General features: G+C 31.6%; 3 protein-coding genes across 5 annotated transcripts in view; all 3 read left to right on the top strand.

Annotated features, from left to right (window-relative positions):
* LOC113394551 (uncharacterized) overlaps positions 1-24554 on the top strand; it is a 142329-nt gene that overhangs the window by 25465 nt on the left and 92310 nt on the right. For 2 of the 3 annotated variants that reach the window (XM_026631899.2, XM_064220603.1), the window contains exon 2: positions 16892-16924. The exons of the other annotated variant lie outside the window; for it this stretch is intronic. The gene's annotated coding sequence lies outside the window, so the exon portion shown is untranslated. The remainder of the gene's footprint in view (positions 1-16891; positions 16925-24554) is intronic. 3 annotated transcript variants of the gene reach the window in all.
* LOC135194775 (uncharacterized) lies at positions 4596-5597 on the top strand. Its single transcript, XM_064220579.1, has one exon. It carries the CDS (start codon positions 4596-4598, stop codon positions 5595-5597), a length of 1002 nt encoding a protein of 333 aa, XP_064076649.1.
* LOC113402523 (uncharacterized) lies at positions 5739-22880 on the top strand. Its single transcript, XM_064220578.1, has 5 exons — positions 5739-5758; positions 5961-7306; positions 16892-16924; positions 17371-17497; positions 22781-22880. Exons 1-5 carry the CDS (start codon positions 5739-5741, stop codon positions 22878-22880), a joined length of 1626 nt encoding a protein of 541 aa, XP_064076648.1.

The raw sequence follows: 24554 nt of genomic DNA, 5'->3' as shown, positions 1-24554 counted from the left end.
AATTTAATTTGCGAACTAGAAGTCAAAACCAAGTTTCAGATATTAAGTAATGTATATGTTCAAAGGAAACAATTCTCTATTTGCTTAGCATATTCTACTACTATCCACAAATCACAAGGCCTTCGCCTTGACAGTGCTCTTCTCGACATAGGCTTCTCTATATTTAATAAAGAGCAGGCTTACGTTGGCCTCTCCAGAGTTAAAACCTTAGATGGAGTACATCTTATCAATTTAGGTCCAAGTCAAATCAAGGCACAAGAGAGCTCTATTGTAGAGTACAACCGTCTGCGCACGTTATACCGACCCGACTTGGCCAAATTAAGTATAAACAGAAATCACGTAAAAAAAAAATCCGCGCACAGAATGGGCAATTCACTCGAACATTTCAGAGGTACAAGAAAATATAGAACGTATCACAAAAAAGACAATTATACCCCGTAAACGTAGGAAAATAGAATAGTTTAACAAACACCATTTGGTATTAATTTTGTTATTAATAAGTACATACTAATAATTTATATACAAAAAGAAGTGATATTCCATCAAAAACATAAATGTAAAAATGAGAGCCAAGTCCAATATTATGATATATACCTTGGTTGTTGACTTCAACGACAAAAGAAGTGAGATCTAAATGGGTGCCAAGTTCAATGGTCCTTCATGAAATTTATTTATAACTACATAAAATATAATTTCTTCTTATAACTTAGGATAATATATTGTTGCCTAAGGTCTGACTTGGCTAGTTCTGTAGTTCCCCGTACGATAACGACTATTCGAATGTTTATTGCATTCTCCGCCGGATGTTTCTATCCGTTCTATTGATTTGGTTGTAGTTTTATCTTTAGCTCTAGAGACGAAATGGGTTTCCTTTGTTTGCTTTGCGCTTTGCTCTCATTAGTTAAAAGGTTACATAAAATTTGTATATGTTTGCTAAATGTTTAAATTGTAGTTTGAGTTGTGAACTTTCAAATAGAACACTAAACTACTTAAATAGTTTTTGTAATGATGTTAACTAGAGATTAATATTTTTATCAGTTGTCTGATACTTGATACATACAACAAAATATGCCAAAAAAATTTACAAAAATGTCCTACCTATAACCGGATTATGAAAAGAATTAACAAAAGACCTCTGATCTCATGTATCACGAAATTGGATTATTTAGTGCGTGTTTAAAATTCCAAGTGTCAATGGTAAGTTAATCCTTTCTTTACGCTACAATAAGTAGAATGCGCTGACTGAAGCCTACTTTGTTAGAAAGCGATTATTTTCACTCAAACAAGATTTACATTTTCAAATGGGACGAGCATGCGGTGTCTGGTGTCGTACGAAGCTTTCTAAAGAAATCCTTAGTTGATAGCTGTCACTTTACGTTTCGATGATGTCGCATTGACACTTAGCATCGATGTACTATGCTCATTATTTAATTTTGAAATGTTTTTTATATGATAAATAATAAACGATTCTTATTTCATAGTTTTAAGTGAACGGTTCGTTCCATTTCGATTATCAGCACGTCTCGTGGTGTAACGAAAGCGCTTTTGCACTTTCTAGCACGATTGGCCTATTTAATAAAACCTAAACAACTCAAACTTTCAACAACTATTAAACCATTGCAATCGATGGCGTTTAAGCGTTAAGAACGATACTCACGGTGCTATGCTATTCGTGTCAACACCATCCGATTTTAAAAATATTCCCAGGAAATGGATACATGCCATAGCCGTCGGTGGCTCCGTTCTAAACATGGAAAGAGTTATAACAACACTGTTTGTAGACTGATTTAGTTTGACAACTCCGGGGACAGTTTTATCTTTAAAATAAATAATCTTTGAGCGCATTGAACTTTAACGTGTGAAATAACGCCATGTTTTAACAATGGTCGATACGTGAGAAATCAAATTGTCGGTCTAATTGAATAACAAATACAATTCTCATTATGATTTTACTTTTTATTGTGAACGATTGTCAGTCCAGGTTTGCCAATCTCGCGGAGTGTACTCAAAAGCTGCAACATGTGCATGTACGCCACATGCCGTGATGCAGTCATGCGGCTCGAGTGTCGGGAACGGGAGTTCATGCCCTCCCCCCACCACCTATGTAATTATAACCCGTACACCCTCCCGCGCGTTACTAACTCGTCAATTTACCATTATCTAATATGCAGTTTTTGCCTCTAACTCGCATGAGAACACTTGCGCTTTCCCTTGACGCAATTAATTACCGATGTTATTCAACATGTGGTGCATTATTTTACGCTCCATGCGCTTGACAGTTTTCCGGTGTAGCTTGCTTTGCCATAATGTCGCTCCCAAGGCGAAATGTGGACACGATTTTGACATTTTTAGCTCGCTGCTAACGCTTGCGCCATTCATTCTTGAAATGTCGTTCTCTCTCGAGGATTACAACAATATACGTATTGTAATCCACATGAAATATCTTTTACCTTTGACGTTTGATTTTTGCGAATAGCTGATATGTCATGAATGTCACAGATAATGTAATTCTACCTTTACGTACAGCCTAAAGTGGTGTTATTAAAGTTGTATATGAATTTTTCTTACTTTTTTACTTGTTACTTATTTGTAATAATTGTAAACGAAATTCATGTGAAGTTGTTTACAAAAAGATAACCTTCATTTACGGGTAAAGGTATCAACCTCGCAAATTTATTTACGCGTTTTACGCGCGATAGTCATTCTATTTAATTTGTATATTTTTTAGAAAATAGCTACATATTCTGTGAATTCATTTGTTTTTCAAATAAAGTTTTTCACTAAAAACAATATGAAATAAAAATAATACGTAAAATCTTGTAGGTTTATTTTATACATTTAGTAGGTATTTTATTTTAGATTGCATGTTACATTGTGAACACAATAATCGTAAAAGGACCCCTGTCGAAAAGTGCGCAAACTGTCCGCACGGCGAAAAAGGAAAATGCATTACTTCCCCTCCGAGGGTGAAGAGGGATTTCCCTTTAAGGAGTCTTTTGAAATTGCTGTTCAGGTCATTAATGCCCGTCTCAGGAGTGCCCAAATTTAAAAGTCCACTTCCTTCTTTGTTATACTCCAAGTATGTAAGGTAAATTCTTGAAAAAACAGCTTTAGTTAAATTTATTAATTGTGCTCCGACAATTAAACATTTTTTATTGCTCGTAGCACATTTCGATTGTTTGTTGTATGGAATTGCAAATATATTAATAAATAATTAATATCAGTTTAATTTATAATAATTATAATACGAGTGATATTATGTAAAAAATAAAGTGATGTATCAAACGTTACGTAATAAACGTGCTTTGTTAAATTATACACGCTCAAGTGTTTTGTAATGCAGCGACGCGGTTATAAAACGGTGTCAATTTACGAGATGCGATGGTGATGACATTAAATTATTTTTATTACACTTCCGCGAAACGATTTCACTTGTTTTATATCAATTATTTATATATTTACCCTCGGTTTTCAGATTGTAAGTTAAAAGGAAATGTTATTATTTCATTTACACTTTCAAAAATATACAATATAAGATAAGAAAAACACTTCACAATTAGATATTGGGATTTTATGTTACGTTACTTGTAGATATGTCCGTATATTTTTCCTTGTATAAGTCGTCAGGCGGTGCCGGAGAAATGACTTCGCCGAAAGTAGAATGGTATGCTAATTATAAGGTACCCAGTTTCGCGTTTGCCTCCGCCCCACAACTTTAGCGATTTTCTACCCCGACCAACTTTACGAACGCCACTTGCTTTGTCCTTTACTCGGGTGATTTTATTTCTGAAATCATATTTTGATGATTATATTTCCTAAAGCAAAATGTTACATATGTAATGCTAAAACTACGATGATGACTGTTGATATATTATGATAACATTTATTAAAAATCAATACTAAAAAATTGTGTGTAGATACTCATTATTATTACTGTTTTAAAACAATATATTAGAAAGAAGAACGAAAAGTTTATTTAGGACTCGGCACAGTTGAAAAAAGTATTTATAAACAAACAAGTATAAATAAAAGTACAAAACAAACAAACTGTACACTATTTTATCTTAAAAAATCACAACAATAATGATAAGAAAAATAAATATATAAAAATAATAGATTTATGTTTTATTTGTTTTAAATAATTAATATATTAATAGGAGTATCAATTTGTCTCTATTGACGCTTATGAGGTGTTCGTTAAGTTTAACTTATATTTACATTCGCACGCAAATCGACAACAGTAAACAGCTGCTGTTAATCGCTAAGCAAATAATTATTCTATAAAACGTATAAGTCGATAATCGGGAGTGAACTTTGAAAAATACTTAAAGATTGTGTTAATACCAATAAGTATAGTGTTTTAAATTAAATCTAAATTTGAATTTATTGAAATAAAAACAGCAAATTTCAAATTTATTCTTTAAATTGCAATAGTGGTGTGCAGTGTTGGAAGTGAACGCGTAAGCGACGCATAATCCACGGCGCTTACGACCTTTTGGACGCTTACTTGACTGCAATTCAATTATTGGTGTTAAGTAAAGTTGGTTCCTCTAAGCTTCATCTACCTACATTATTCTGATTAATATATAAACAAAATGGATTGTAAGCATTGCTCAGAAATTTTAAAACCTGAAGAAACAATTAAATGCACAGCTTGTCAAAGTATATCCCATTACTCATGTATTGGTATAAATGAAAGTGAGTTTAAAAAGATTCTGCCTATGAATAAAGCGAAATGGAAATGTCCAGCTTGTAAAATATCTAAGAAAAACAATACTATAAGTCCAAAATTAAATACAATGTCAGAGAAAGTAAATAATAATCAAGCCCAAATCATAGATGTAAAATCGTTGATTGCTCACTTTGATGACCGTTTCAATAGTTTGCATTCAACAATGGAGTCATTCAAGTCTTTTATTACCGAAGAATTTAAAAAGCTTTCAGAATCTGTTACTTTTTGGTCTACGAAAATTAATTCAATCGAGTCTTCCATCACTTCTATTTTTGATCAAATAAATTATCTCGATAAGGAGGTTGCCAAAATAGACAATTTTGGAACAGAACTCGAAGAGTTGAAACTTAAGTTTAAAGAATTATCAGAGAGTAGTAACAGAAATGAACAGTGGGTGCGACGCTCCAATATTCAAATTAATGGAATTCCACAAAAAAAAGGAGAAAACTTAGTTCATATTATCAAGACCCTTGCTGAAAAAAGCGGTTACTCCATAAACTTTGGTACGGATGTTGATTTTGTAACAAGAGTTGCGGTAAGGAATGATTCGTCTGCGAATAAATCGCGACCTGTTATTCTTAAAATGCAAGCACGTTACAAAAAGGATGATTTTCTTTCATCGCTAAGAAAATTAAAGAATTTGAAGGCGAGTGACATTGGATTTTCAGGTAGTAATAATCCTATTTATATAAATGACCACTTATCCACTTACAACAAGGCTCTTCTGAATGAAGCACGACGTAAATGCAAAGAGAAATGTTACCAATTCTGTTGGGTTCGAAATTGCACTGTTATGGTTCGCAAGACCAACAACTCACCAGTTATTCACATTACTTCCAAAGGTTCTTTAAACAAAATTTTATAAGCATTATTAATTTGTTAGTTTATCATATTAAATCATGGTACTTTGTTGAGTTTTTTAAGAAGTTTATTTACTTTTTCATATTTTTACCTGCTATTGTTATTATCTTAATTATATTTTTAAAGAAGTTTATCCTAATAAGGTATGGTTTTATGGACTTCCAGGTATGTTTTATTTCTTATTTGGTATCTAAGTACATTGAAAATATAGATTTATTTAATATTACTACACACAATAATTATAATATAAAATATATATCATTATGTGCTTAAATATTTACTATCAAAACGTTAGAGGCTTGCGCACTAAAACTGTGCAGTTCTATTCTAATTTGTTAAATTCCAATTATGACGTAATTTGTTTAAGCGAGACCTGGTTACTTCCTAATATATTTGATGAAGAACTCTTCGATTCACGCTATAACGTGTACCGAAATGATCGTGACTATGCACTTCTAGGGGTTAGTAAAGGTGGTGGTACACTTATTGCGGTACGTCGTAGCCTCTGTGTTGACATGCTATACTCGAGGATGCCTTTGTCTCTTCCAGGTGCTGATGTAACATTTATTAGTATAGCAATCGGACAGGGTTCAAGAAAGCATAAATTATGGATTTTCTGTTGTTATTTCCCTCAAAATCAACAACAGTGTGAGTCTGAGGCTACGTTTTTTGAATTCTTATCAGATTTAACTTTAAATAACCCTTTTGATAAATATATTGTTGTAGGAGATTTCAACATTGGAGATATTGTATGGTCTCATAAGTCTGATAATACATTCGCTATCCAAAACCCGTCCGAAAATAATTTAATTGTGCAACTATTTGCTTTTATTTGCTTCTCTGGCTGGGGTCAGCATAATGGAATTTTTAATAGCAACAATAGACTGTTGGATCTCGTTCTGTCTAATGTTAGTTGTTCGGTCGAAAGAACTACACCCTTATCTTTGCCTGAAGACGCTCATCATCCATCTTTTTCTGTGTTGACGGATATTATGTCGATCGAGTCCAATTTGTGTTACGCGCCCCGTATTGTTCGTCGATTTCAGGTTGCTGACTATAATGCACTTAACAATGAATTGAATAACATTGATTGGTTGAAACAATTTGAAACATGCGACATAATTAACGCAGTAGATAAGTTTTATTCAATAGTTAATAGTGTAGTGGATCGCTTTGTACCAGCTAAAACAGTATACGATACCAAAAAATATCCTGTATGGTTTAATAAGAGTTTGATTAAATTGATCAAAAAGAAATTATTAGTACATAAACGATGGAAAATTTATGGTCGTAGTAGCGATTATGACAAATTTTCTGACCTTCGACACAGAACTAAATGGATGGAAATAGAGTGTTATAATGTATTTATTGCTAGGGCGGAAGATAATATTCATCATAGTTCCCGGAATTTTTGGTCATTTGTAAAATCAAAGAGAGGTAGCAACAACATACCAGACACCATGTTCCTTGGTAATACTATTGGTTCCGATGGCTCGTCTATCTCAAATCTATTTAGTCACTTCTTTCAATCTGTTTTCGAAGAAGATGATGGGAAAATAGCCGAGGACGATATTTTAAACAAGTACGATAGTCAGCCCCTAATTGGTACTTTTAACATATCACGCTGTACAGTTGAAAGCTATCTCTCAAAACTTGATTCATCTAAGGGCAGTGGCCCAGATGGCTTACATCCTACATTTTTAAAACAATGCAGTAAGTCTTTATCAGTTCCTTTATATTTACTTTTTAACAAATCCATTCAATCAGGCATATTACCACCTGTTTGGAAAAGATCCCTTATTGTTCCTATTTATAAAAATGGTGATAAGCATAATGTTAAAAATTATCGTGGAATATCAAAGTTGTCAATCATACCAAAATTATTTGAGAAGATTATTTACGATGTTTTGTTTCCTTTAATAAAACCTCTGCTTATTACCCAACAACATGGATTCGTAACTAAAAGATCAGTTGAGTCCAATCTTGTCGAGTTTCTTGATATTGTTCTTTTAGCTATGGAGAGAGGACATCAAGTTGACGCTGTGTATACTGACTATTCAAAAGCATTTGATAAAATTCCACATTCGTTACTAATTAAAAAACTTGAATATATCGGTATACACGGCGATTTGCTTAGATGGTTAACATCATATCTTCGTGACAGAACTCAAGCAGTTGCTGTCAAAGGACACATCTCTAGTTTCGTCCCCATAACATCTGGTGTACCCCAGGGCTCTCACCTCGGTCCCCTTTTATTTAACATTTTTATTAATGACATAATGAAAACATTTCAAAATCCTAATATACTTTTATATGCAGATGATACAAAATTATTTAAAATCATAAAAAACTGTGATGACTGCTCTAATTTACAAAATGACTTAGACATTTTAGAGCAATATTGTTTGTCTAACGGTCTACATCTTAACTTTGATAAATGCTGTATAATAACATTTTCAAGAAAAAAAAATCCGATTTTGTTTGATTACACAATTTCCAATCATTCAATTAGGAGGGTGACCGAGATTAGGGACCTGGGAGTGCTTCTGGATTCAACTTTACTGTTTGACAGGCATGTGAATAAAATTATTGCAAAAGCTTTCAGCATGTTGGGTTTCATATTTCGCCAAGGAAGTGATTTTAGAAATATAAATACATATAACCTTTTGTACAACGCGTATGTAAGGTCCAGTTTGGAATTTGCTTCAATTGTTTGGAATCCACAATATTCGAAGTATATTATGGCTATCGAAAAAGTACAGAATAAATTTATTAGAAGATTAACGCGCAAATTTGGGTCCAATTCTGTTAATAAACTTAATATTTTGACGCTTGAGAAACGCAGAGAATGCAAAGATCAGGTTTTTCTTTATAAAATTATAAATAACTATATCGATTCAATGTACTTAGTTAACAACATTAATATCAAATGTCCACATGCCTCTGCCCGTTCAAAACAAACCTTCTATGTGCCGATATGTAAAACTAACTATTCCAAAAATCGCTTTTTGGTAAGAGCATGTGCTAATTATAATAAATATTATAGTAATGTTGATATATTTAACGTTAATCTGTTTAAGTTCTTACGAGTCTTAAAAAACACTATTTATCATTAATATTATTTGAAGCTTATTGTTTTGTATCTTTTTTTTTTTTTTGTTAATCTTGGAATAATTCATGTTTGATAACCTTATTTCATATACTTTCATAATATTTTACTTTTATTACTTGTTTTAGTTCACTTCATGTTTTAATGCAACAGTGGAAACTTTTTTTGGCATATGTTAGAATTATTTTGGTATTAATTGTATGTATTATACTATGCTGTATGTTTCCCTAAAATAAATAAAATAATATAAAAAATAAATAAAAATATTTTACAATAATACTTTTATTGAACTATAACTACGTGATATATCGTATAATATATATATATACATAACTTTATCATTGAATTAAAATATTTGTTGTTCTTTTTATTTATTCTGTGCAACGTAATATTTGATTGTAGTATACAACGCAATCTTTCAAAAAATTACATATGTTACGAGAATATTTTATAGAATATTGCGACATTTTTTTTATCTAACCAATTAATTGCATTTCGTAAATAATATTTGCTTTTAATTCAATTGGTCAGTGATTATATTTTATTATACTATAATATTAGCATGAAGTAATTACTTTAAGTTTAAATACACGTTACACCATTCTTTTAAAACGTTTGAATTGTAATTTTACATGTAAATAATTTCTCAACCAAATCGTTTTATTTAGAAGCATAATAACTACAATCTTTATTAAATTAATAAAACCATTTGTAATTGTATTTATAAATGTATTATAATTTAGTTTTAATGATTGTTAGATATGACGTCATCAATACTGATTAATAAGTTACAACCAAATTTTAAATGTTATCTTACAAATTGTTACAACGCGAGTAAAGCTCTTAGAGTTAAATATGGCTACGGAACAGTTTTGGAAAGTATTTGTATGTCTTTTTAAGAAATCAAAACGGTTATGACAAATATGGTATTGGTACACATATACGTGGAAGTGTTCCTATTGTCAAAGCATATGTTTTATCAGCAACCTAATTTGGAGAACGCTAGTAATGTACAACCTAATTACATTACATTATGTAGCCTTTCCATTCAACTTTATTCGTGAAATTTAATACGATATTCCTTTACTTTATTACAATATTCCTTTTTTTTTTTAAATTTTAATATGATGGCTCAGTTGTTGAAATATGTGAATTCTAACTGAAGATTTTTTCAAATCGAAGCAAACCACTGAATGTTCAAAGAAAGGCGAGTAAGATATGTGCAAACAGAGAGTAATTAGAAATTATTGCTTCATAATGTACTTAAAATAAATACATTAATAAACTCATAACATCCGACTTGTTTTACAAAATGTTCAATTGCTTTTCTAATTAACGATCTACACAATGATCATTCACATTATAAAATGGTTTACTTGCTAATTATGAAATAATGTAACTTTATTTATTAGCAACGGCTATATACTTAAAAATAGCTGCATTTTACAATTGTCAATTGAATGAAATCAATTGCTAGTTCCTCTTTATACGGACGGACATTTGTGGAACGGCAAGTTAACGGTTTTATTGATGCATATTTAATAAATAAACAAACGTGTAACGGTTATTATAGACAGTCGGCATATCGATGCGCGATGAACATGTTTAAAACCTTTGCTAACTTATCAGTAATAGCAGTGAGTGCGATTAATAATAGCACCAACCGACAACCATTAAACTGTCACGAATTTCCAAACCTGCTCAATAATATGATAACAATCAAATATGTTTAATTTATAAGTATCCATTGATTTATCATATTAATACCAATTATGTTTTATATATCTCGAACGCTTTTGTTGTTAATAATGTATTGTATATAAAGTTTATATTCCATCAATGTATGTATATAATCTAAAAGCGATCCGCCCCGGCTTCGCACGATTGCATTTTATGTATAAAGAAAATGACATTTTTATAATATAATTTGTATCCAATAACACTCAGGAACAATGTAGTTTTCTATCAGTGATTGTTTCTGTTTTGAATATGGTCTTTTACTTCCAGATGTGAGAGAGGATCACCCTATATGACAACAAAGAAATTTTACGTCTTTATATATAAGTATAGGTTTTGAGTGAATAATGTCAAATGAATATATATCTAACTATTTATAAAGAAAAAGTTGCGTAATTCAATATTGAAGATGTATAAATATGTCTACGGTTTTCCCTGCGCTTTTCCTTTTCTGACGATATCTTAGCTTAGTCGGAAGACGGTAGACGTGCGGCGAATGCAAAATGTGGATAATCAAGAACTACGGATCCCCTTCAACCCGGATCTGGTTCTCACCTCGTTCCATTCATATTTGATGCGTGCAGGTCCGCACAATGTAAGTTCCTTAAAATAGTATGAGACAAACTCAATTTATATTCCGAAATACGGATCCTGCGTAGGTAAATTTAAAAGGAACAAAACGAGTTAGTTTTAGTTACATATAAATTCGACTGTTGCTTTTGTATTCTATTAAAAAAAAAAGCAAAGTGCATGTTGGTTACAAAAATAACAAATAAAAGGTTGTCGATACACAACAGATATTGGATTTACAAGAGTATCGAATGAAATATTTATCATCGGTGGCATTGAATATCGGTAGCAGAATGAAAGTCGATACATTCAATGTGTATGTTGACATTGCCGTCTCTCCAGACTATATTTGATCACGGTATGATCAATGATTGAGGTATAACTATATAAGTATTTATAAAATATATAAAAGTTAACGAGGAATAATATAATATATAGTTTTTTCTCTGGGTAGTCGAGTAAGGAGGTTGGCAGTATTACACGTTCGTGCCACGAAAAGCGCTTGAAGCTATTGGTTCTGCGGTTGGTTTCACCGGTCATGTAGTTTAACCAGACTTTGAGAGAGCAGGATCACAGAGTGCACCTGTTTTTATCCACACAACTGTCATTATTTAACTTGCACGGCTAATTAGTCTCTCTCTCTATTGTGAAAAGCCGCCGCGGTGAAAACCGTTGAGATGGCTATCAATATTATTTAAAAGAACTAAAGCTCTTCTACAGCTGTTCCACAATCTGGTAAACATTCAGAATACAGTAACTACAGTAAGTTTATAATACGAAAACCTTTATATAAAGTTCAAAGAAAAACCTAAAAAATCTAGATTTTTAAATTACTACTTAACACAGAGTTAAAACAAATTACTTACTCGCCTGATGGTACGCGTGGGTCAAAACTTGCAACTTAATATTAGTTCCGTCTATCGAGTGAGTTGAAATTTTGCACAACCAATTTATCATCCGACAATACAATCAAAAAAGTAACACAAAACTAATCATATTTTAATTTCGACTTTTTTCCTCATTTTTAGTTGAATATATAATATATTCATCGCTTTTATTTATTTCCTTTACGTTTTATGTAAGTTTAATTGAGTAAGAACTTTATTTTATCCTTTTTATTGTTACCTTGCGAAACTTATCTAACTTAACTAATATGTATTTCATAATAGGCGTGCTTACCACAGCCCTTAAACATTGGTTCTGTAAAGAAATATTAACCATTCTTTACACGCACAATGCGACATCAACCTTGGGAACTAAGTAGTTATGTCCCTTGCACTTGTAGTAATCTGGTTTACTTACTATTCAAACCGAAACACGACCGGGTTATAAGTGAGTGGTACCAACATAGGCAACTTACAAAGTCCCTATCATCAAGTCTAGCCTTACCATAACATTATGTGATCTTTTATAATTTGTATATGCATACGCATTACTTCAGAGTAATTTCAGAGGTCTGTTAATTATGAAATGGCCGTTCAAAAATATAATTAATAATAAGGTAGATAACATGTAAAAGAAATAACTGTTATATTATATAGTAATAAATGTTGAAAATAAAGTTTAAATAAACAATAAGACAAGTATGTACTGTATTAAGTACATGTTTTGTGCGTCAATGTTACATGAGAAAAGTGAGATTTTTAAACGAACATTAAATATTATATTTCAGATAAAAAGGCATTCGAGATAACCCAAAAATACTTCTAAATTATATTTTAATGATCGAGGTTAAACAAATATTCATCTAAACGTTTAAAGTGCTATAAAAGCCTCGCTGAGATCGATCTTAACAAGTTAGACAGCTTGTTTTGTTGAATAAAATATATCAACACGCAAAAATAACTAAATAAAACATAATTATTAAATTACTATGACATCCACATTACCATAAATATTATTTTTGTAAATAAAGTATTTCGCAAAAGATACTAACGGTACCCTGAAATTTCGGGTCAACGACCGACCCCTGCAACCACGTGCTGTTACGTTACATTACCCGATCTTGTATAATTCATAACATATGGAACTAATGACTGAGGAAATGTTTTATTTCCGTTGTTGTAATCATTGGCGTTGTGTTAATGCATATAATTATCATATTTGCGATTTCATTAATTAAAAAAATGTGGCGAATATTCTATTCTTTCTAATACTTATTTATAATTGGTTTTTATTGATTTAAAATATCGTATTAAATGGATATAAATAATGCATTCGAAATTAATGTTTATTACTGGTATAATGATTGCAATTTTTCTGGATATATGAGCTCATTACCGTTCGATCTATTAGCGCCTTGTACTTATAAAAATCAAATTATACCAATTTATTTTTAACCCATGAGCTGTTTTCATAATTAAGCGGCACGTATGAAGCGGGAGATATGGCAGCCATGTGCGGCGGACACCGCCTCACTCCAACCATGATCGCTGGCTCCATGCCATTGGGTAATGAATTATTTATAAATGTCTACTTATGATTAATTTGAGTGGAGCCTTTTTCGTTAGCGAGGCTACGAGAAATCGTCAATGATGAGTCCATGGTATCTTTCTTAAGCACTTTCTTTATTCACTTCAGGAAATAATTTTATAAGTAGATAAGCTTGGCTATAATTTAAGAGCATTACAAACTATGGCGATGAAAGATTCATATAACTATAAAAACCGTTATCTAAAGTAAATATCTTTGAAAAACCTAGAAGAAATGGCGAAAATATTTATAACTTAAGAATACTTTACAAGTGGTAAACTTTGCTCATACCTGTCACTCACCAATTATTCTACAGCTAAACTTACTAACTACTTTACTTACTTAGTTATCTTAGTATTTCTGTGTTCCGGTTCGAAGGCTGAGACACCAGGGACAAAACATCTGAGATCCCGTGGTTGACCTTGCATTGAGTAATTAGTAATTTATACCTAGTACTGCGCCAGTTTCTATGTCTAAAGGTTAATTAGCATCAGAAGAACCAATTGTTCGTCAACATTTCTAACATCATTATGTAAAAAAAATTAAATTAAACTTATTCTCGTTACTTTGCCGGCGTGGGTTTAATTTCAATTCAGGTATTTTTCCAAAAAATTACCTTTATATCGCTATTTAAATATAATACAACGGTTAGTTTTGGAAATGTAAATACGCCTAGTTTTTTTCATCATTCTACCCATCCTCCACACGTCCACTAATAATCAACTCCGTAACACCGTCCAGACATCCAAAGACATTTAAAATGTAAAGACACACACGCCAATTTTACTGATTCCCTTTCACTCATATTTTCTTAAACGTTTTTATTGTTTGACAATTAAAGCAGTTGCCGTGCCTTGTTCATAACTTACTTAAAGACATTTTGAAAATGTACTTACAGTTCCCACTTTCACCGTAACATCTTCTGCGTACGTCATTTTAATCTTCGTCTGTATCAACTTCATGGAGATAAAATGTGCAACATATATTACTATATCATAATACTAATCTAAGAACTAAATTAAAATAAAGGAAACGATTATACATTTTACTACTAACACCATTATGATATAAATTGGTCGAATAATATTTACATATTTAATAAGCAAAGAACCAAGATTTTTTTTTTTAATATAAGCATCGAGTTAAAAGTAATATGATAAATATAAAAATTAAATTAATTGTAAAGTTCTAAAGTAGTCCTAAAAAAGTAGAACTATTTTAACATACGATGGAATAGAAAGAATTATTACAAATTAAATGCTATCAAAACGCTTAAACGCGTCAGTTAATTTATATATTTATTAAAATCTACTACAAGGTATAATTGACGTCAGTATTTAAACTCGATACTGCGCAATTAACATATCTAATTTATTTAATGTGTGGTTAATTTCGGTATAATCTACATTCCTAACCGGTGACAGCTTTATATTTAAAATAATTTTCTATAATGACGATTCACATGCCATCACAGAAGCTTACATAAAAAGTATGCACTACCTACACTTTGAATATATTTTTGAATACCAAATTTCATTACAATTTATAATCCAGTCAGTAATGCATGTTTGGTTGAATACAAAATGTTCAAACATACAAACTAAATTCAGATTATAAAAAATCTAGCCATAGACAACAGCCGGCAGATAATATACCGCCTGAGGATGTAACGAGTTAAATTACGTGGGAGCAAGAGACGTTGTCGCTTTCTCGGTTTTCAAAGGGAATTTTTCGCTTATCATCCTTGACACAATTGTAAAGCTCGGCGGCAATGGGATCGCATATGTTATCATTGTTTTATTTGGGTTTAAAAACAGAATAGTAAAACGAAATATATGTTCATGTTTATGTTCGTTTATCTGTGTGTACATTCTAATATTTTCTATTTAATGAGTGAATTAACGTAGTTATCTATAAAATCTGTGCTATATTTCATTTTAATATATCAAAAATACTACTATGTTTTTTTTTAGCTTATGACAAAACAATGAAATAAATACAAGAAATTTAAATTATTTGTTTTTACGATAACTTTTGTAATATAATTTACAACTTTTACTAGAAACATCAAAATAGTATAAATAAATTCACATATAAACTCTTAAGAGTAGTATTACCATAAATCCTTGCTTAGCGAATCCCTACGTCATAAAAAACCTAAACCCTCATCCTCCTAGCTTCAGTGGGTTTGGCTCGGCGATGATACCTGAAGCAAGGTGTTCTTATATTATCTGATTGTAATAAAATTAAACTTCAGTGTGAATGTTTTTACGAATTAAATTGTTACAAAAAAAAGGTATTCCTCTTTTTGTGATCAGATTCTTGATTATTCGTTTTGTTTCGCCCGAACGTTTGCAGCCCTTATCTTGTAAGAAATATATAATAATCCACAATAATAATACTGGCTAGTTAGTCTCAAATTAGGTCATCTCATGTAATACGAGAAAGCAAACAGAAACCTTTACGTCACCCGCGTATTGGTAGCTCATTCATAGTAATTTTATTTGGTTACTTACCATTGACAGATATTGATGAGGTCGATGTTCTTCCAAGCCTCCCTTCTGATATTTTGTGTAGGTTCATATGACTGTCGCAACTTAATAGCCAGGGAGGTTTATTTATATGACAGAATCATAAAGATGTTTCCTCGATAAAATTGGCCGTAAAATAAACAATAGATAAACGATTTTTCCTCGAATGCTTATTACGATATTTATTTATGAAAAAATATTTTATTATGATATATGTATAAAAAGATGGATACTTAAAGATATCAAAAAAATATTTTAGGCCTTTTAAAATATTGTGGACGAACACTACACTATATAAATATTACCTCGGTGCCTCGACGACAGTTTGTGATGGAGTGATCCGACAAATCCGACGCCCTTGAACACGCGCGCTACAATGTATGACCGGAAGTGATGTACAGAGGCTTACAAACTACATGTAAATACATTACTTACTCAAGATACATCAGTAGGCGAAAAAGTGAAGGCGGCTGAGTACCTATTGTGTTGGAGAGTGCCTGCAGCGATACCACCTGTGCTCTTGAGAAATACGATGGGCCAACGATTGCTAATTATGAGTTGGGTCTGCACGCTGCATTGTGCGAAGAATATGCGTAAAGACACAAAGTATTCAAAAAAGAAAAAAATACTGTTAAACTCTTTCATAAAATATAAATTACTTAACAGTTAAAGTTATTCTTTTCAATTACGTTATTACAATATAGTTTTAACTTTATCATACGAAACCTTTAAGTGTTTTCTGTTTTGTTTATCCATGAAATATCATCCTGAATGTAACATATTATTAACTATATGAAACTGTGAAAGCATAACACAATTTACATGATAAACATATTTACACAATTACATAGAACTTATAAGGGTAATTTTTTGTTTCAGATCATCCGCAGTTTTCAGCTCCACGTCAAAGAGGTTTGTTTTATCTGCTAAAAATAGCTATACTGTTGAAAGCAATGTAATAAACGAATTCGCTCGGGCAAAAACTTTATGTGTATATTACGCGGATGCAACATAACTGACGCTTTGCGCATTTTCAAGAGTTGATTGTAAAATAGCCCTGCTGGCAATTTAGCCTCGTTCATTACTAAAAACTGGGTTATATTGATGTAATAGTTGCAGTTCGTCCCGGCTGTTTATTTTATTGTTGTTTGCATTCTATAAAGCGTTTGCTTTATTGAAAAAAGTTTGTACATGGAGGCAATTGTTGTTTTTTTCGAATTGCAATATTTTTTTACCATTTGTCGGTTTTGATTGATTGAATAAATACTAAGAACTAGAAATATTACTTTGAAATATAAACATACGTAGAGATCATCGAACGTATGTAACACTACACAGTGATATTTCTCATTTTGCAGTTGTTTTACTAGCGAGCGGTCAGAGGGGAAATGACCATCATCACACAATATATAATGCAGATCCATTCTCACCACGGAACTGCATCGAGTTCCGTTTCACTAAGTACTTAATACATGTTATCTCAAGGTAGTTAACCGCTGTAATATGCAAACTCCTCCACCTCACTATATAGGGCCAGGAAGCCGGTTAGTAGAAAATGTAATTTACAGGACTCGGCGCACGACGCAGTATAATCCGACCGTTCAGCGTTGCATTGCGTTGTTCACTCAGAGCTCATAATAAAATCCTGCTGAATACATTTTTGTCTCTTTAGAAAACACACGATTCATTAACGCTTTAATTTAACAAGACTACATTTTAATAGAAAATATATTTATAAAAATAAGGAAAGTTTATATTATATTTTATTTTATACATATATTGCTATTATAGTACGAATGAAATATGTGAGAGTGAGGCAGGCACGATAACGTGAACATAACCGTTTTTACTTACGTCTTTTATCATTATTAATTATATGTATTTCTTAAGAACTAGTTTTTTTTTAGACTTTGCTCACCTGTGAGTGGGGAAGATACCTTATGTCGTTTTCTGTCCTTCTCATAAACTGTTTGCAAACTTCTTGATGATCGGTTGCGTTATTAAGATATGAAAGCGTAACAAACCAATAGAGAAATTAACAATTTTTTTTCGCATTTATAAATTAGTACATATTATGATATTAGTGTTTTTTGAATTCATTTTATTTAATCTTTGGTGTTATATATTTAATTCAGTTGCAGATTCATCATATTATATAAAACATCTAAAAAACGTCTTATAGTTATTAAAAATATATGTTAAGTCGAAGTACTAAAAGATTGATATTAATCATATCATTAACACAAGATAAATTATGAATGTTTATAAGATAATATATATATAGTTTTTAGAGAAACATCTAAATAGATGAGTTGCGAATGTCTCGTCCAGACTCGTTGCAACTTTAAAAATAAAGTTTGTTTTTACCGGGGCGTGTCCTGAGGCTCATAGGGGAGCTTGCTTAATTTAAGATAAAACTTTCTTGTTTTACATTACACGGAGGCGCAGGTAAAATCACCCCAGAGATCTGAATATTTCATAAGTAGAACAGTTAGCACGTCCCTTTATGTTACTAAAATGACTTATTATATGTACTTCCTGCGTCTAAAAACCTTCAACTGTGTAAAAATTTCGACTACGTATTTAATGCTCGATCCGTATTATCTTAACTCGAAGAATTCTCCTACGACATATTGTTTGGTGACATAGGTAGGTAGCGGGTAAATGGTCACCTGATGGTCACAACCGCTCATAAAGATCGGCGCCGTAAAATAATTTAACATATTACCATTCCTTACATCGCCACCGACCTTGGTAACTAGAATGTTATGTGTCTTGCGCCTGCAGTTACACTGGCACACTCACCCTTCAAACTCGAACACAACAATGCTTAGAATGTATGAACAGGTAGTGGTACCTACCCAGACGAGCTTGCACAAAGCCCTATCACTAGATTTATGCCAAATATTCTTGAATTGTAATACAATAGTTATTATTTGAATGTGTTGACCCATCAATCAGGCGGCCTTAGAGCGCTTAACTGGCTCAAAGATAGTGGACACGTCTAAATATAACTATATTAGCATCTGAGGTAGATAATGATTACCATTGGACGGCGGGTTGATTGAAATGAATTTACCATAATTTGTTGTTTCAAAACTAGATAAATAAAGTTGGTATTTTACTATATTTTTAGTATTATTCAAAATAAATAATTCGAGGACAAACAAGTAATATAAGATTTTTACTCTAATAATTATGATGCTGTCAAGTGACAAAATTACTAAGACCTTAGAATTGTATAATAAGTTTTTAACTACTTATCAAAATCCAAGAAATACAAATATTAAGTACACGTGTGCACATATATATTTAAGGGAAAATATATTTGAAAACTATATTCCGATTGGATATAAAAAAGTAAAACCAATTTGAATTTCAATAATCTCTCAATTTCATTTGGAATGAAGTTTATGCATTTATTTGTTAAATCCTTCGTTTCCAAGGTTACCAATGTCAACAAGCTTTGTCTATGAAATGGACTAACTAAATAACTAGATAACAAAATAGGTCGATGCAATTTACTGACTGAATAGAGTTTGCACGTTTGATTCAATTTTTAATTAAACTTGGTCCATTTTCATCTCTCCGCTAACAAAGATTTGGTTCGGTTTTCTATATTTGCGAACCGCGTACTTCATATTCGATGAAACGTTCTAATCAATATTGGTAAATTTAATTTAATAAGCTTAAGTGCTTTAATGGTGTACGTGATAAGAATTGAAGCCAGATATTTCACGTTTATTAAGAAATTAGATAATACATTATATTTATTAACATATTGATCAAAATGTTTGTCGTAGAGAAATTTGTTTATTTTTGTCAAACGGTGCAACCGTTATATCCAGACATTTAGCTCATTTGCTTTTATCATATTTGTCGAACTTCAGGAGTTCAGTTAATAACTTCTCACCCCCGAAAAGGTCAAGGTCGAGGTACGGTTCCTAAAAAAAGTGCTCACAACTGATTAATGTTACTTTTGCGTCTTTGTTCTTTAATCCCCTAATACTCCATTCACTATGCGGGTATTGTACATGCAAAAATCATAATATTTCTGTAAATAGAGGAGACTAAAAGATTAAGTTTCATTTTTTTATCTAAAATAAGCCCATATAGGTAGCCTGTACGTCATAGACGGTATTAAAATATTACTTAGTCGAAGTTTCTCTAACTGTGTAACAAAAATACAATCAACAAAATAGATACAGAAACATCTAAAATTAATAACAATAAATATGTAATCGTTTTCTGGTTACTCTGTCAAACACATTTTTTAAATAACTGAAATGAAGTCGGAGAGGGTTGCTTGCTAACAAAGAAGCTATTTAAACAAAGGATCTCTCATAATATCAACTCTGTCATTAAAGTGAAATGAATTACAAATCTTGCTAAATTTAGGTCGCGACCTTTCAAAACAGTATATTGTAAGTTTATTTAGGTTAACATAATTCCTTCAAATTGTCATAAATATCCAACAAAGTAACTTATTAAAATTAATTAAACGAAGCTATTTCGGTTCTTTTATTTAAATTTTGAGTTATTTAAACTTTCTTACAATAATTAATAAACGCGGTAAAAGCATAAAATATTGTTAAATTAAAAGTTTTTTTTCGAATGTCATAACAATATTCCGGAAATAGTTTCAAAACATTGTTGTACTTTTTGTCTTTCGTCCGAAACGTAACAAAGAAACATCGTATTTCAATGTTTCGCTATCAGAATTTCCGCGTCGTTGCTGCTGTTGTGACTTTTTGTAAAATAAACGGGCTCGCAACAGCCGAGATTTGTAGTATTTCTTTGTAGTAAATATGTTCAGCCATGATTGCCAATATTGAATCGCATTTCCTCTTTACCGTCTATTCGTATGATCTTAATACCTGTATTTACATATTTGTTAAGAATATTGAGACTGGGTTCACAGCCCTCCTATTATAAATGTAAAATTTGATGTTCATCTTTTTTACAGTTGACCGATCCCTGTGAAAATTGGCACATATAGGTTTTGATTTTGATTTTAATTTGATTTAACAACTGGCATTCATTTGAGCGGGAAGAATATTATTGGAACTAATTACTGAGTTAACTAGTTTATTATAAATGCAGAACTGTATCTGTATTGGTTTGCCTGCGTTAAGAAGCAACGGAACAACTGATCAGTGTGGTTTTTTGCGTAAGGATATCTTATATTATACAGTAGGTAGGTTGAGGATGTGTGTGGACTAAATTTAAATCTAAAATAATAATTTTACTATTTTTATTGTTTTTAGCTTTTGAGAGCTGTATTGTATTTAAAAAGTGTTATGGTTAAATTTCATATTGAGTTTTAAGTATGTGGACCCTACTACATACATTATATGGAAAATGTTAAAAAGCAATTGTGTTAAATGAGCGTCAACTGCAACAAAAAGACACAATGGAAGAGTAAACTTCGTTACTGATGTTTTCGTTCGGCCACGTACGATTACGAGATAAATTACAAGATGAGAATTCAGTACCTGGGTTTGAACCCGCAATCGTCAATTATTATGATTCATTTGTTTAACCATTTCGCTTTGTGTATTTATATGTGTGATACGTGTATAACGTAAAAACTACTTCGATTCCAAAGTTACCTTTTAAAAGAAGAACTGCCGCTAAAATTACGAAAAATAAAACCTATTATGTTTATTTCTGAAATTCTTGCATCTTATGGCATTATCGTAAGTGCATTCCAAAGCAAAATTTGTAGTGGACTATCAATAATATACTCGAGGTGGGATCGATCTCACGTCCGCAATTCGTAGCAATGCACCTTAGATCCACAATGGGCATGCAGCTTCAATCGTATGCCATGAAAAGATGCTTTGAGACGAAGAAATCGAATAAGTTTTTATTGCTTACTGAATGTTCGGGTTGTTTGAGTATTGCCCGCGGCTTCAGCGCCTTTAAATTCAGGATAGAGCTATCCAGTAAACAAGTTAAAATACATGTTTACGGGATATACCAAAACAACATTGCCTTTTGGTGGCAATTAAGAGACACAATAAAATATGTGATATTATATGATATGCAGTAGTCCAATAATTCTTTACAGTAAATATAAACCTATTATTAATTAAATATTTAACGGAAATTGCATAGGTAAAATTAGAATAATAAGTCGTTTGAACTGTGAACGCTTATGTCCATGTTTAAATAATCAATAAAACAAGGAACACATTAGCATAATAATAATATGAGCCGTGTCAAACACCTACGTGATTAATTCATGAATAATTTGTTTTTCACATAGCAAATGTGTGTCGTTATTTCAAATTAATTTTCTTTAATGACATGAGGGCTCGGCCCTAACGTCGTAAAGACGCTGATGAATCTGTATCGAATTATTTGCGTGGCGGCGCCGAGGCGGGTCTGCGCTACAACCACAGCGTAAACTGTATAGATGCCAAATATATTTTAATAAAAATACGCGAGTGGATGTTTTCGTATATTCATTTTGAATTGTAATGGGAGGTATGATAACACATTATGTCATATGCGATAGAACTAGTTCCTATATCATTATCACTGGTCGACATATTATGTGACAAATTATACTTTAAACAATAATATCATACAATATACTTATATTATTTTAGAATGATATGTTGAATTTGAATCGTTAAGAAGTGAGTAGATGTATATAATTACATGTAGTAGGAACTAGCAGTATCATGAATTATGTATGTTTGTTAATTATAAGTTAGTTATTATTGCCCGACAATTTTATTAGAAAACTATGCGGTAAAGGTTTATAGCCGTCCTCGGCCTGCCGCCGGCCAATAATCTAGTTAGGGCGGCCGTACGCGCCGCCGTAGGCACGCTCGCGCCGTACCGCTTTACCGCTTGATCGAAATGTAATTGGGTGTACTCACCTGCCGCATACCCGATTATAAAATAACAGTTTCAAATAACTTTTACGAAGTAAAACACTCCGCTATACTGCACCTAATACAATTTTTTTTAAACAGTTTCATTCTAATTTCTTCTCATTTCTAAACACTGATTTAAAAAAAAGGTATTCAGTTATTTATATTGTAATACTTTATAAGAATATGTTAAATAGTTTTTTTGTTACAACACGAAAATTATTTTATTTAATATGAAAAGGAAATAATCCTAGCCTCGCCGTTAACTAAGAATTTAGAGTTCTAATTGTTACCGTCAGCTGCATGCCTGCGTCGAAAACTAACAGTGTTGTACGAGTAACAAACTCTAGCACAAGTCAAATTGAAATGTCACTCTATCAAATTATACCAGCAGTGTTTCACGTCCTAACCACCCGTCGGACTGTAGACTTCATTTATGTAGCCAACTGAATATATAATACATTTCGTTTCAATTAAAATAAACTACTACGGTATTACTACGATATATATGTTTAATATTCGAAGATACTGTTTAAGAAATATATACCCTCATCAGTTATACATTTGATGATACATTAAACAACTTACAAAGACAAGCATTGGTCATAATTATACACGACACACGAGGAATGTGAAAAAATATAGGTTGCCCACTTTGCCTTAAGTACAACCATGAAGATGCCAGGTGCAAACAGGTAAACCTGTATGATAAGTCCTCATGCGCTATTTCCTTGTTTCTTTTTTTATAAAATGAAAGGTTACCTTTCCAAAAGAATTAGATTACTTTGTCAAAAATGTATTACATCCATAGTTTTAAAACACATACTCTTGACCGTAATTATATTATTACGTATGTATTTTCTACTTTAAATAAAAAAAAGTTTTAAATGCTACTATAGATATTTTAATGATTCTTAAATTGTTTGTGACGTTTGTCTATTCTTAATATTTTGCGTATGTAATTAATAATAATTTAAATAAAGATTAGATGGAATAAATAAATACATGTATACAATTAAAAAATAATGATGTTAGATATAATATTACTATTTCATAGTGTAACAAGAGCGTCTATTTATTTATTTAATAGTTTATTATACATAACAGAATTAAAATATATAAACTCATCCATTGTGAAAACGATACACATACAATAATACCAAATCGAAATAATAAAAAAAAATAATAAATTATTTTTCAGAACTAGATAAAATCCTTTTTTTACGTTGAAAATGTCATATGTACGTACGAGAATATCCAACTTTCTGTCTGACTATTGAACATGATATTTGATCTCGAATAGCGAGAATGTTTCCTGGGAATACTCAAACTAAGGCACTCAATGTCGCAGCTCGTCAATACAGGTAAAGATAATAAATGTCTTTCGTAAAATAGTTGAAGACGATATTTCAAAGGCACTTACTACATCTTAATATTACATCTTTTGAATTCAAGTGGCGACTTTTATTTAAAGGCGTTCTCGATGGGAACTCGAGCTTTGTTGTATCATAAAGGGTGAATGGGTAAATAGTGTCAGCCGATTCCGGCGTATCGGAGAGCTGAATGGTCGTGTCGATGTTGGCCTTGTCCGACATTCGATAAACAGAAGTCGCGATGAATACGTAGGACTCGTGTAACCTTTCACCTTTAACGAC

This window comes from Vanessa tameamea, chromosome 4 (genome assembly GCF_037043105.1).
Source record: "Vanessa tameamea isolate UH-Manoa-2023 chromosome 4, ilVanTame1 primary haplotype, whole genome shotgun sequence".
Lineage (NCBI taxonomy): Eukaryota > Metazoa > Arthropoda > Insecta > Lepidoptera > Nymphalidae > Vanessa > Vanessa tameamea.
This window is presented reverse-complemented; position numbering and strand designations above follow the sequence as displayed.